The 15,839-nt window shown below is 44.1% G+C and overlaps 1 protein-coding gene across 2 annotated transcripts in view; it reads right to left on the minus strand.

The window, feature by feature from the left end:
* LOC118386943 (calcipressin-2-like) overlaps positions 1 to 15,839 on the minus strand; it is a 124,112-nt gene that overhangs the window by 17,163 nt on the left and 91,110 nt on the right. For both annotated transcript variants that reach the window (XM_052523739.1, XM_052523740.1), the window contains one exon: positions 1,832 to 2,005. In XM_052523739.1, coding sequence (XP_052379699.1) covers positions 1,832 to 2,005 — 174 coding nt within the window. The remainder of the gene's footprint in view (positions 1 to 1,831; positions 2,006 to 15,839) is intronic.

Consider the following 15,839-nt stretch of genomic DNA (forward strand, 5'->3'; position numbering starts at 1 on the left):
ATATATATATATATACAGAACCAGTCAAAAGTTTGGACACACCTACTCGTTCAAGGGAGTTTCTTACATTTTTACTATTTTCTACATTGTAGAATAATAGTGAAGTCATCAAAACTATGAAATAACACATATAGAATCATGTAGTAACCCAAAAATATATTTGAGATTTCAGGTTCTTCAATGTAGCCACCCTTTGCCTTGATGACAGCTTTGCACACTCTTGGCATTATCTCAACTTCACTATTGTCTTCACTATTATTTTACAATTTTGAAAACAGTAAAAAGAAAGAAAAACCCTAGAATGAGTAGGTGTGTCCAAACTTTTGACTGGTACATATATATATATACAGTTGAAGTCAGAAGTTTACATACACTTTAGCCAAATACATTTAAACTCAGTTTTTCACAATTCCTGACATTTAATCCTACTATAAATTCCCTGTTTTAGGTCAGTAAGGATTACCACCTTATTTTAAGAATGTCCATTTGGAAGACCCATTTGGACCAAGCTTTAACTTGACTGATGTCTTGAGATGTTACTTCAATATATCCACATCATTTTCCAGCCTCATGATGCCATGTATTTTGTGAAGTGCACCGGTCCCTCCTGCAGCAAAACACCCCCACAACATGATGCTGCCTCCCCCGTGCTTCATGGTTGGGATGGTGTTCTTCGGCTTGCAAGCCTCCCCCTTTTTCCTCCAAACATAACGATGGTCATTATGGCGAGACTAGAGGACATTTCTCCAAAAAGTACGATCTTTGTCCCCATGTGCAGTTGCAAACTGTAGTCTTGCAGTTTTATAGCGGTTTTGTATCAGTGGCTTCTTCCTTGCTGAGCGATACAGGACTCGTTTTACTGTGGATATAGATACTTTTGTACCTGTTTCCTTCAGCATCTTCACAAGGTCCTTTGCTGTTGTTCTGGGATTGATTTGCACTTTTCGCACCAAAGTACGTTCATCTCTAGGAGTCAGAACGCATCTCCTTTCTGAGCGATATGACGGCTGTGTGGTCCCATGGTGTTCATACTTGTGTACTATTGTTTGTACAGATGAGCGTGGTACCTTCAGGCATTTGGAAATTGATCCCAAGGATGAACCAGACTTGTGGAGGTCTACCATTTGTTTGGCTGATATCTTTTGATTTTCCCATGATGTCAAGCAAAGAAGCACTGGGTTTGAAGGTAGGCCTTGAAATACAGCCACAGGTCCACCTCCAATTGACTCAAATTATGTCAATTAGCCTATCAGAAGCTTCTAAAGCCATGACATCATTTTCTGGAATTGTCCAAGCTGTTTAAAGACACAATCAACTTAGTATATGTAAACTTCTGACCCACTGGAATTGTCATACAGTGAAATAATCTGTGTGTAAACAATTGTTGGAAACATTACTTGTGTCAAGCACAAAGTAGATGTCTTAACCGACTTGCCAAAACTATAGTTTGTTCACAAGACATTTGTAGAGTGGTTGAAAAACAAGTTTTAATGGACTCCAACCTAAGTGTATGTAAACTTCCGACTTCAACTGTATATATATATATATATATTTATACATTTATATATATATATATAAATGTTTTGCAGGATGTAACATATCATACAAAATGGATGATGTAGTACACATTTGTACAACGTTTTTGGGGACCCATTTTGGCTCGTGAGCACTACGTTCAAAAACGACTGCTGAAATTATACAAAAGCTCTGGAGCATCACTTTAATGTGCCCTTTCCTTCCAGCAATAGACAACAGAACTAACATAGGGGGTAAATCAAAGTCCCAGTCTGTTGGCAGTCAGTCCTGCTCGTTGTACTGTTTAGCTACTGACCTGGGCAAAGTAGAGTTTGAGCTTCTTGCCTCTGAAGGGCGTTTCGTGCAGCTCTATCCTGGCGCTGGCGGCTGCTTTGGGGTTGCTGAAGTTGATGCGGACACGCCGGAAGCTCTTGAACAGCTGAAACGTCACCCGCTCATCGTAGGCCAGGAACAGGGCCTCGAACATCTCCTGAACAAAGCCAATATAGAAAGACAAAAACAAACCACAGATGAGGTTGTGCATAATATGGTTTCAGGTGGTAAATGCCAAAGCATGAATAATACAGTAGACTGAGGGAGAGGGAGACATGAAGCCGTGTCTGGGGTGAGGTTCCCTGCAGCCTCCTCCAGTAAACACAGAATCCTTTCTCCAGTTAATAAGCTGTTTATCATGGACAGAGGATGCTGCAGGTCTCTTTACTGGGTTTAGATGTAACAGTATAGCTTCCGTCCCTCTCCTCGCCCATACCTGGGCTCGAACCAGGGACTCTCTGCACACATCGACAACAGCCACCCTCAAAGCATCATTACCCATCGCTCCACAAAAGCCGCGGCCCTTGCAGAGCAAGGGGAACCACTACTTCAAGGTCTCAGAGCAAGTGACGTCACCGATTGAAACGCTATTAGCGCGCACCACCGCTAACTAGCTAGCCATTTCACATCAGTTACAGACAAGACTATGTTTCCTGTTGCCTAACCAATAAACCTCCCATTCATTAAACCTGGCCAGATGAGAGATGGAGAGCAAGAGAGAGTGAGATAAGGAGCTGTCTGTCCTGTCCTCCTTAGTGCTGCTGGTTTCCTCTAGTCTTGATAGATCTGTGTGTTCCTCAAGGAGAGGTGTCACCACAGAAAGGTCAAGTCGAGTGGCACTTCCCTCTGTCACTCACTCAGCCTATCTATAGATGCTTTGTTAGCATTAGTGTTGGTGAGATCATTAGTGTGTGTGTGTGTGTGTGTGTGTGTGTGTGTGTGTGTGTGTGTGTGTGTGTGTGTGTGTGTGTGTGTGTGTGTGTGTGTGTGTGTGTGTGTGTGTGTGTGTGTGTGTGTGTGTGTGTGTGTGTGTGTGTGTGTGTGTGTGTGTGTGTGTGTGTGTGGTTGGTTGGAATCTAGCCTAGCTGCTCGTTTAGCATTAATTTCCTGCCGGAGAGCAGAGCTAATGAAGTTGTCTAATTTGAGGATAATCTCACATCCCAGACCTGCCCTGCCCTGGGCTCCGTAAAGCGAGGAGAGAGAGAGGACAGAGAGAGCGAAAGAGAAGGGAGAGAGAAAGAGAGACGGGGGAGAGAAAGAGAGACAGGGGGAGAGACAAAGTGAGGGAATATAGATACAGCGGTAGGCAGAGCGGGGGGAAAGAGGAGAAGAGGGGAGACAGTCAGTTCTGGGAAATTCTCCCACAGCCTCAGGGCTGATCTCTGACACAACATCTCTGTTCATCAGACTGTTAAACAGCCATCACTAACATTGAGTGGCTGCTGCCAACATACTGACTCAAATCTCTAGCCACTTTAATAATTAAAAATGGGATGTAATACATGTATCACTAGTCACTTTAAACAATGCCACTTTATATAATGTTTACATACCCTATATTACTCATCTCATATGTATATACTGTACTCTATACCATCTACTGCATCTTGCCTATGCTATTCGGCCATCGCTTATCCATGTATTTTTATGTACATATTCTTATTCGTTCCTTTACACTTGTGTGTATAAGGTAGTTGTTGTGAAATTGTTAGATTACTTATTAGATATCACTGCATGGTCTGAACTAGAAGCACAAGCATTTCGCTACACTCACATTAACATCTGCTAACCATGTATGTGTATGTGACAAATAACATTTGATTTGTTACTGTAGCTATGTTCAAGAGAGCTGTCTGTCCTCTATGGCCCCACCTCGTGACCCCAGGATGACCCCAGCAGATAGAGTTCATAGACCAGGTCATTCACAGGACAAGTGGACAGTATACAGTTGAAGTCGAAAGTTTACATACACCTTAGCCAAATACATTTAGACTCAGTTTTTCACAATTCCTGACATTTAATCTTTGTAAAAAGTCCCTGTCTTAGGTCAGTTAGGATCACCACTTTATTTTAAGAATGTGAAATGTCAGAATAATAGTAGAGAGAATTATTTATTTCAGCTTTTATTTCCTTCATCACATTCCCAGTGGGTCAGAAATTTACATTCACTCTATTAGTATTTGGTAGCATTGCCTTTAAATTGTTCAACTTGGGTCAAATGTTTTTGGTAGCCTTCCACAAGCTTCTCACAATACGTTGGGTATATTTCTGCCCATTCCTCCTGACAGAGCTGGTGTAACTGAGTCAGGTTAGTAGGCCTCCTCGCTCGCACACACTTTTTCAGTTCTGCCGACAAATGTTCTATGGGATTGAGGTCAGGGCTTTGTGATGGCCACTCCAATACCTTGGCTTTGTTGTCCTTAAGCCATTTTGCCACAACTTTGGAAGTATGCTTGGGGTCATTTTCCATTTGGAAGACCCATTTGCGACCAAGCTATAACTTCCTGACTGATGTCTTGAGATGTTGCTTCAATATATCCACATAATCTTCCTGCCTCATGATGCCATCTATTTTGTGAAGTGCACCAGTCCCTCCTGCAGCAAAGCACCCCCACAACATGATGCTGCCACCCCCCGTGCTTCACGGTTGGGATGGTGTTCTTCAGCCTCCCCCTTTTCCCCCCAAACATAACAATGGTCATTACGGCCAAACAGTTTTATTTTTGTTTCATCAGACCAGAGGAGATTTCTCCATGTGCAGTTGCAAACCGTAGTCTGGCTTCTTTATGGCGGTTTTGGAGCGGCCTTTCAGGTTATGTCGATATAGGACTTGTTTTACTGTGGATATAGATACTTTTGTCCCGGTTTGCTCCAGCATCTTCACAAGGACCTTTGCTGTTGTTCTGGGATTGATTTGCACTTTTCGCACCAAAGTACGTTCATCTCTAGGAGACAGAACGTGTCTCCTTCCTGAGCGGTATGACGGCTGCGTACTATTGTTTGTACAGATGAACGTGGTACCTTCAGGCTTTTGGAAATTGCTCCCAAGGATGAACCAGACTTGTGGAGGTCTACAAAAAAAATGCTGAGGTCGTGGCTGATTTCTTTTGATTTTCCTGTAATGTCAAGCAAAGAGGCACTGAGTTTGAAGGTAGGACTTGAAATACATCCACAGGTACACCTTCAATTGACTCAAATGATGTCAATTAGCCCATCAGAAGCTTCTAAAGCGATTACATAATTTTCTGGAATTTTCCAAGCTGTTTAAAGGCACAGTCAACTTAGTGTATGTAAACTTCTGATCCACTGGAATTGTCATACAGTGAATTATAAGTGAAATAAATCTGTCTGTAAACAATTGTTGGAAAAATGACTTGTGTCATGCACAAAGTAGATGTCCTAAGCAACTTCCCAAAACTATAGTTTGTTAACAAGAAATTTGTGGAGTGGTTGAAAAATGAGTTTTAATGACTTCAACCTAAGTAAGTGTATGTCATCTTCCGACTTCTACTCTAGATGTTTGTGACAAACACTGAATTCTGTGAATTCATACGTTAAACCACAATGGAAATCTCCCATCTCACTTAAGTTATACGACAGGTACTTTTCCCAAATTAGACGTTGTTCCATTATAACAAGCAGACTTTAAATACAGCCTTAAAGAGAGCGCGTAGCAGAGTACATGGGCTATTTCCCTCCCTATTTCCACATGGTGCTGAGCTAAAATGCTATTCTAGCGACTTCTAAATGAGCCGCCACATCTAGCCAGCAGAGTGTGAAAATAAGCACGTTTAAAGGGAACATCTGGTTCTTAGCTGTGGACCTGAAAATAGATTTACTGTAAATTGATAAGCAGCGCATGTATATAAAAAAAACACTAGAACACATAGGGATTTAATTTATCTCTCTCTTGTTTGAAGACAGCCACGATATCCTCCTTTGAAGGATCAGCAATAGTGAGACTGCATGGGCAGGTTACAGAGAGTGTGTTCATGCAATGCAAATTCAATTCAATGGATGTTTTGTTAGTCGGTGGATACATTCTGTGCCAAGGCAGTGCTCCGTCAAATAAACAATCTGACCACGTAACATTGTTTACAAGATGTCTGTTTGAAACTAGTCTGACATTTTAGTTCCATGATGTCACATCTCACTCTCATCAAAACATCTACTCACAACAATTTGAGTCAGTCGGATACAATAGTCGTCTCTGACAAAGAGAGCGTTCTGGCAGCTTGATATTTTCAGAGCCGGTGACAGATGACAATATGACTTTCCTTGGTAGAGCTCATCTGTAGAGACAGGAAGATCATTCAGACAGTCACTTTCCAATCCGGTAAATGTGTTTGAGAGCTTGTTTCACGTTAGTGTATGTGTGAGATTGGTGGCGAGTTGCAGGCTCCCGATGCGGAGTGTGTGTGTATGTGTGTTTGTGTGTGTCCTGGCAGCTGACAGCTGGGACTGGTGTGTGTTTGCCTGGGAGGTGGAGATGAGTGGTGACAGCTCAGTTCAGGTTGCTGTATCACCCCCGGTCTGACGGTGAGGGGATTGTGAAATAGAGCTCTGTCCAGTAGATGAGGCTCTGGCTCACTCCAGGTACCTTGGATCAGCACATTGTCGGGCGATGTGTGAATTCACGCAAAGATTGCTGCTCCGCTTCAGAAGTGTGTTCAAAGTTTCACCTTGGGATGATGTTGCCCCCTAGACACTGATAAGAGGTCACTTTTGCATTCTTCTCCCTAATGGTCTAAGGTCAGGATTAGGGAGGCAAACTGATCCTAGATCTGTACCTAGAAGCAACTTCTAGCCAGAGCTAAGGCAAAAGCAGACAATGTCCCTCCCTGTGTTGCATACAACTCATGAACATGAGACTGGGTTCCCTCTGTGTACAGTAACATTCCAGCTCAGATGATTTATCTATCTCCAGTAGTCTATAGCCTCAGACAGACCCACACCACACAGAGCAAGAGAGTGCTCCATCAGCAATGGAATGCAAAGCAGCAGCAGCAGCATTAGCAGGGCAGTATGTGGATCTGAGCTGACTTATCATGGAACCCATCACACATTAAACCTTATCCACCAATCAATCACCCTCAGGGTCAGGTGTATGTTCTATCACTAGGGCTTTATCTTACATAGGCCTAATGCCATTAAAATACTTCCTAGACTGTTCTACTTCAGTCTCTTCTGCCGAGAGGGGATTGTGAATGTATAAAACAATTAATTACATTCCTTTACATACATGGACAGTGGGGTGAAGAGAGGAAAGTATAGGGAGGGTTTTGTTGGAGCTGGAACAGACATTGTTTTCTAAAAATACTCCTTCTTGATGCATTACCAAAGGACCAGTGGGTGCATACCTCCTAGTTAAGCAAATGGCTCAGGTACATTAGTGGTGGAATAATGCACGTTGTTCAGGAGAAGAGTTTACTAAAAAAAAGGTCATTCTGAGGGAGGTAGAGATTGAGGCTGAGGCCCTGATGTGATCTGCATGGGCATGTGTGTGTGTGTGTGTGTGTATGTGCGTGTGTGTGTGTGTGTGCTGTGAGTGGCGGCTAGGTAGTGAAGGCTTTCTGGACACTTGTCCCCCTAATGGTGAGTCCATATCAACATATCAAACATTGTGAAGGGTGTATGTCAGCCTAGCCTTTTGGGGGCCCTAAGCAAAAATCTTGACAACGGAGATAATTTCTTGCAAATATACACATTTTGCCATGGGGCTGTCATGGTTCCACCTGTCACCAGAGGGCGGCAGACACACTGCCTTAGAGACTATAAAGACAAAGGTATTTTCAGTTACTAATTATGATTTCCTTTTAGAGAGGTGTGATTTCTGTTACCCTTTGCAGAAGCTTGATTCATTTGCCTTGTGCGTTTGTCTCCTGAGAGAGTTATCAAGTCATAGTGTTTGTTGTTTTCCCTAGTTTTACTTTGTACCTACTGTTGAACTTTTTCCAAGTAAAGTATTTACATTTATTCTAAATCACAGGTTCCTCGTCTGGTTCTCTTCTCTGCTCCTGTATCCCACCTCACCACGTCACAGCAAGCTTCTGCCCCAACAAGGACCCAGCACAGATCGACCAGATCAAGAACGTTATAACCCACCAAGGAGTCCTGCTGGGACAGGAGCATGAAGAATTCCAAATATGAGTGAGTCTCTAGGCACTTACCGACGCCCTCCAACCACTGAACACCCCCAACCCAGGAGTCTCAGCGCCCAGTAGATCCCCAATGGAACCTGCACCGGGAACCAAGGAGCCCAGCCCCTGAGCAGTATGATGGCCACCCAGGAAGATGCAAGAGGTTCCTCACTCAGTGCTCTCTAGATTTCAAGCTATAGCCCTCCTTGTTTCACACCGATCAGGTCAAGATCATCGCTTTACTCTCAAGCAAAGCGCTGGCTTGGGCAACGGCGGTGTGGGAACAGCAGCCACCATCCTGCAGCTCCATATCAGTCTTCACTTCTGAGTTGCGACGAGTCTTCGGAACTGGGAGAGGACCACGAGTCCCTTATAATGCTGGCAATCAAGATCGAAAACCGCATCCGAGAACGAGTGAAACAGCGACCCTTTGACACCACCCCAGTATCCTGGCTTCTTGGAGTACCCCAAGACCCCGGAGCCAATCACTGAGGAGCCCATGCAGCTGGGACACACATGTCTGAGCCCACAGGAACGTAACAGGCGCATGAGCGAAGGCTGCTGCCTCTACTGTGGAGGTCTTGGCCATCTTCGTTCTACATGCCCAGAGCTGACGGGAAATGCCGGGGCTCACCAGGACAAGGGGAGACCCTGACGAGCTGCGTAGCTACTCCCAGGCTACCCAGTCACCGTCTGTCACTACCCGCAACCCTCCACTGGGACAAATGTCAGCACCAAATTCAAGCCTTTGTGGATTCCGAGGCTGCAGATATTTTAATCGATCAGGACCTCGCCAGAGAATTACAAATCCCCTGCTTGAAATGCCCTATCCCTCTGCAGATGCAAGCCCTTGATGGATGCCCCATTGGCATCGGCCAGTTGGAATATCAGACCAAGCCCATTCAACTGCAGGTTGGTGTGAACCACTCAGAGACTTTTAGCTTTATTTTGATCACTGCTCCCGAGAACCCCCTTATCCTATTGGTCTGATTAGTGCAACATAACCCACTATTCTCCTGGCCCACGGGAAATCTACTAGACTGGGGAAAGAACTGCAAGACTAAATGCCTAAGACCCCTACCAAGAGCCTCGTCGTGCCCCCCTGCATCCATTGAAGCCCAAGACTTCTCCGCTCTCCCTCCCGAATACTTCTACCTCTGGAAAGTTTCAGTAAGAGGCAAGTCGCCACCCTCTCTCCTCATCGACCATACGACTGAGCCATAGAGCTCCTACCCAGCTCCACCCCTCCCCGGGAACGTCTTTACTCCCTCTTGGACCCTGAAGTAGCAGCCATGGACGACTACATTTGGAAGTTGATGGCGGCGGGCTTCATTTGTTCCTCAACTTCTCCAGCCTGCGCAAGCTTATTCTTCGTGGGAAAGAAGGATGGGGGTTTGCGTCCTTGCATTGATTACCCAGGGCTGAACAGGATTACGATTAAGAATCGTTACACCCTACCACTGATGTCCTTTGCCTTGGATCTGGCCCAAGGGGCCTGATTTTTCACCAAACTGGACCTCTGCAACACTGACAATCTGGTGAGAATCAGGGAGGGAGATTAATGGAAAACTGCCTTTAACACCCCTAGTGGCCACTATGAATATTTAGTCATGCAATTCGGATTATCAAACTCACCAGCAGTCTTCCATGCATTGGTCAATGACACTCTTCGGGACACGTTGAATCATTTCATCTTTGTTTACCTTGATGACATCCTGATCTTCTCCAAGACCCTTCCAGAACACATCCTGCATGTCCGCTAAGTCCTGAGACACCTCCTTCAGAATCAGATATACATCAAAATAGAGAAGTGTGAGTTACATGTTTCCCAAGTCTCCTTCCTGGGATACATTATCCCGTAAAGGTTAAGGTCATCACCGACTGGCCCCATCCCACTTCATTCAAACAAGTTCTGCGGTTCATCGGGTTTGTCAATTTTTCCAGACATTTATTCGCAACTTGGTGCTGTGGCAGCGCCTCTCACGGCCCAAACACATCAATCCCAGATCCATTTTTGCTCGACCCCCGAGGCTGACAGGGCATTCGAGGAGCTCAAGGGATGTTTCACCTCCGGACCCATCCTCGCTCATCCTGACCCTGCTCGTCCCTTCATAGTAGAGGTGGACGCCTCGGATACTGGAGCAGGGACTTTCCATTTACAGCGGAAAAGGAGGATCAAGAAACTGCACCCATGTGGCTTTTTCTCCAAGCGGTTTTCACCAGCGGAACGCAACTACGATGTAGGCAACTGGGAGCTCTTGGCAGTTAAGTGAGACAGCCGACTTCATGATTAACCATGTCTTTTCGACTACATGGACTCTCCCAGGACATTGTCTCAGACCGTGGCCCCCAGTTCGTCACGTGGTATTGGAAAGCCTTCTGCTCCCTGTTGGGGGTATTGATGGGTCTCTCCTCTTGGTTCCACCCACAGTTGAATGTGCAGACTGAGCGGGTCAACCAGGAGCTGGAGAATTTCCTCCGCTGTTTTGTCTCCCCTCAGGCCACCAACTGGAACAAGTTCCGAATATGCTCACAACACACTGCTGAACTCGTCCACTGGACTGTCTCCATTTGAGTGCCAGTTTGGATTCGGGGCACCCTGCAGTACCTGGTGGACTGGAAGGGCTATGGACCTGAGGAGTGGGCGTGGGTACCTGCCCGGGACATCCTGGACACGGGAGTACGAGGTGATTGCCCTGGAAGGGGGGTGCTGTCATGGTTTCACCTGTCACCAAAGGGCGACAGAGACTGCCCTAGAGAATATGACACGTGTTTTCAGTTACTAATTAAGATTTCCTTTTAAAGAGGTGTGTTTTCAGTTAGCCTTTGCAGAAGCTTGATTTGTTTGTAGTGTGCGTGTGTCTCCTAATGAGTTATTAAGTCATAGTGTTTGTTGTTTTCCCTAGTTTTACTTTGTACCTACTGTTGAACTTTTCCCAGTAAGTTATTGAGGCACGTTTATTCTAAACCACTGATTCCTCGTCTGGTTCTCTTCTCTGCTCCTGGGCCCTACCTCTCCACGTCACAGGGGCAGAGAGATATTTTGCCATTTTAGAGCTAATTTCCTGCAATTCTCCACATTTTGAAAATCAGTGGGCGTCCCCTGGAGTTCAGGGCCCCTGGGCACGTGCCCTGCATGCCCGGTCGGTAATTCAACCATGATTACTACAATTTTAGACAGCTGGCTAGACTATCTTACCACTATTCTGTCAACTAAATGAGTGACTGTTAGTGACTGACATAACAAGAGAAAAAGTTGCTGATTCACAAACAAATTTCGAAATTGCACCTCCTGTATTCTACTATTGTAACTCTCAAAAGTAATTTGAGACCCCAACTGAGTTCATAAAAATATATAAATACACAGTACCAGTCAAAGGTTTGGACACACCTACTCGTTCAAGGGTTTTTCTTTGTTTGACTATTTTCTACATTGTAGAATGAAATCATTTGTAAGTCGCTCTGGATAAGAGCGTCTGCTAAATGACTTAAATGTAAATGTAAATAACACATATGGAATCATGTAGGAACTAGGGCTATTGCGGGGACCGTATGACTACCACAATGGCAGTCAAGAGTCATGACCGTTTAGTCAGGGTAATTAGGCTTCTCCAAGCTCTGATGCTGCTGCTGGTCGATAGAAGCCTACCAAACGTGTTAACTGCCTGGTACTCAGCACTCTATTGTCCCTCTAATCACTCTGACATCAATGCAAATGTGTTAGAAAATCTAATCAAACACTTCATGCGAGCCCATGAGCTCATGTTGCGCAACATTTCTATAAGCTATGCAATTGCGGGAGAAAACAGAGTGAAAAAAAAGACGAGGATCCCATCAACTTTCTATAGGCTAGGCCTACTATATTTATTCATCAACCTTCCAAATATGAAGCACATTGCTTCTCTTTACAACAGGAGTATAGCCTACCTGGCTGGCATGAAAATGTTTCGAAACAGGTGCATGATAATGGTCCAAATCAAAACAAATGTCACACATATATTATTTACTATATGTAAAGACAATATTAAATCCAAAATAGTCTGATGGGGGATAATATTAGCCTATCACTTGTGAATGACATATTATCACTTGTGAATGATGCCCAGCTTAAGAAACAACGCCTTTTAATTTTAAATTATTTTTCATCATAGTCACACACCTCATGCAGCCTAGCCCCCATACCCCCTACCTTGTCACAACACAACTGATTGGCTCAAATGCATTAAGAAGGAAAGAATTTCCACAAAATAACTTTTATCAAGGCAGACCTATTAATTGAAATGCATTCCAGGTGACTACCCCCTGAAGCTGGTTGAGAGAATGCCAAGTGTGGAAAGCTGTCATCAAGGCAAAGGGTGGCTACTTTGAAGAATCTCAAATATAAAATATATTTTGATTTGTATTAACACTGTTCTGGTTACTACTAATAGTTTTGATGTCTTCACTATTATTCTACAATGTAATAAAATAGTAAAAAGCCCTGGAACGAGTAGGTGCGTCCAAACTTTTGACTGGTACTGTTTTATATTATTTATTTATTTTGGGGGGCTAGCGTCCGCAGGGCCCTAAGCGGTCGCTTATGTCGCTTATGTCTAGGGCCGGCCCTGATGGGAAAGAGGGTGTTAGATTAGATGTCAGGAAGGACGTGGCATGGGGCTGATGTTAGAGTGGATGAGCAGGAGTTGACAGGATGGGAATGAGTGAGTGATGGCACCTTATGTTAGCGAGGCCCGTTACATGTCTGGAGGAGCTTCCAGAGGTGTATCTAGGTGATCATGCACCACAGCGGCTCTTATCCAGGGCAATACAAAATACATTGAGGAAATGGCAATGACCTCGCAGAAACATTCCTGTAGATCGACCTCACACATTTTCTCCTTCAGTGATAGTGAAGACTGGCAGTAGCCTGAGGCATATTGTATATCACATTGACTGACTGTTACCGTATTTCAAAGCAGTTACTGACTGTTACCGTATTTCAAAGCAGTTACTGACTGTTAACATATTTCAAGGCGGTTATGGACATTTACCATATTTCAAAGCAGTTACTGACTGTTAGCGTATTTCAAAGCAGTTACTGACTGTTACCGTATTTCAAAGCAAAGTCCCTAAATACTGAGACTACCGTAAAACGTATTAGACATTCTCTACCGTAGTGTGAAGTGTCTTATTACTTTAAGAGTAGGGGAAATGAATGGATATGACTCATATAACCTCTAGAAACTCCACAGAATCCCATAATCGTATACATTCTGAATGCAGAATGAGAAAGATATGCACACACACACACACATACTGTACACAGTGCAGCAGATTATTCATGACTACATTTTCCCCCTGCAAAGCTATTTATAGTCGGTATATCACATTGAGAACATGACACAGGGTTGACTCATTGGCAGGGTATCTGAATACTTTCCACTACAGAGGGCAATGATCTGTCTGAAGGTTAAACAATTATCTAACGTTCTGACGTAGGACCATCCAAACTTAGTCCATGGACAGAGGAGCGGAGGGAATTGAGCTGATCTTGCAAAGTGTTTTGTGTATCAGAAGTGATGTGTTGGAAAGTGATGGTGCTCAAATGGTAAAACGAAACCTACTGCTCCACCCAAAGTTCCCAATAGAGGGAAGCCTGGTAAGAGCAACGAGGTGTCATTTTGCTAACTGTTGCTATGGGGTTATGCAACATCAACAGAGTTCAACCTAGCACAAGTAACACGGCGAAGAATAACACTCAACATAAACAAAGACGACCCAGAACAATTACACTGTGTGAAAAAGACCAGTCCACTGGAACTCATTAAAGGCCCACTGCAGTCAAAAACGTGATTTTCCTGGGTTTTATATATCTTTCCACACTATGAGGTTGTAATAATATTGTGAAGTTATGGAAATGATGATAATGCCCTTTTAGTGTAAGAGCTGTTTGAAAAGATCACCTGAAATTTCAGTCTGTTTTGGTGACATCACCAGGCGGTAAATTAATTAATAGACCAATAAGAACGTGAGTTCCAAACTTCTCTGCCAAAACCAGGTAGTTTTCAGTTTTCCCCTCCCCACTCAGACCAAACCCAGGCAGTCCTAGCAAAATTATTGCTTGTGAAATTGCTCTTTGCTAAGAAGCTATCTGTTTCTTTTTGACAATTTTAATTGAAAACAATTGACACATTGACACATGCTAAAGACACAAAAGGATAATTCCTGGCCTAAAGTAAAGCACACAGCAGAAGTACACAGGAAATTTAGAGCAGCTTCTAGTGTTCAGCGTTCCAACTCCGAGCTGTATTGTCCTGTGCTCTCTCTGCACTCAGAATGTTAATCAGAAACAGCCTGTGTTATGTTCCTACATTGTTTTCACTGGAGATTCCAGATACTATGTTCCAGAACACTCACACAGCATTCCCAACCAGGAGGTACTGACTGACTATGTACAACATGCCACTACAGAGGATAGACAGGAATGACTAGGACATGGCCGATCCATCTTAACTGACCTTCCAAGTGACACGAGGCTTTAGCTGGGCCAGACAGACTGAAGATTGCATATGAGGACTTGAGCACACAGTGTGCTGCATACTCAATCTCGCTAGTGACAAAATAAACTATGCATGAAGTACGCGATGTAACATGATCTGATCCCTCTCTTGAGTGCAAACCCTTGATAGTCCAGTACAGACGATGTGGACACAACGAGAGCTGCTTTCTTTGGTGTCGTCAAGTTAGACAAGAGGGTGACAAGATGAAGTACCCCTTGCGTTTCACTTTTCGGGAGACAGTGAGGAGATCTGGCATGAGAAAGTGGGTAACATTGTGTTCCCAAAGACTCGCCCTAGCTCCTTTTAGGCTCAGGACCAAGAGGAACACACAAAGAATATGTATTCTGAAAGAGAGCAAGCAACCCTTTCCCTGGAGGAGAAAAGCTTGGTCACCACTAGGAGCTGTTTATGGCACCATCTCACTCCTCAGATGAGTCTCAACAGAGGCCCAAGGAGGCATGGTCTTCTGTTGTGTAAGAACACATCTCTTCCACAGGCCTAGCCAACACAAAATAAATATTGCATAACTAGGACCATGAGTGTTTTTGAACACCTGACCTGACCAGGAAAAACAAGGCCCCTAGTTCCAGGCCATACTGCAACTAAGACCTAGAATTCTCCCATGTCAAGTCCCATGTTCAGGAAAAACTCACGAAGGAGTTGACGATGACGCAACTGTGTGATGCAGAACTGTCAGCGCCTAGGCTTACTGCTCACACCATGAGGACTGGCCAACCCAATCATTCCAGGAAAAACTGGTGTGAAGTATCCATGCAAGTGGATCTCCAGAACCTTACTCTATGGTGGTTTAGTAACAGACCACCAAGCCTTACGTGGCGTGATTCCCGTGCTGGATAGTGGGTTGTGAGATTGAATTAGAAGGAGAACCCTTCTGGGAAGGAGTTGAGGAGACCATATGGTGGCTATGGCAACATGCTAAACACAGGGACCAATATTGTGGACATACTAGAGTGTGTTTAAGAGATTCATAGCGATTACACAATAGAACACATCCATCGAGGTATGGAGGCGATCAGGATTACTCTTACACACACAACAGGAGAAGAAGCGTCACTTCCGATCAAGCAGCAATGAGAGACTTTTTAACTTACTGCAGATTGGTGGAAAAAGATGTCTCAGATACGGAATAGAAAACAACAACACAGAGTCTACAATAATCTCCCTAAAGAACTGAGACACGCATTGGGTGAATAAAAAAATCCCCTCACTCCGATAGTGAAAAATTCTGCTTTTATAGATTTCTTTCTAAAACCCAGTGTGGTGACACCCTGCATATGTACGCTATTTTACG

The sequence above is a fragment of the Oncorhynchus keta genome, chromosome 8, assembly GCF_023373465.1.
Source record: "Oncorhynchus keta strain PuntledgeMale-10-30-2019 chromosome 8, Oket_V2, whole genome shotgun sequence".
NCBI lineage: Eukaryota > Metazoa > Chordata > Actinopteri > Salmoniformes > Salmonidae > Oncorhynchus > Oncorhynchus keta.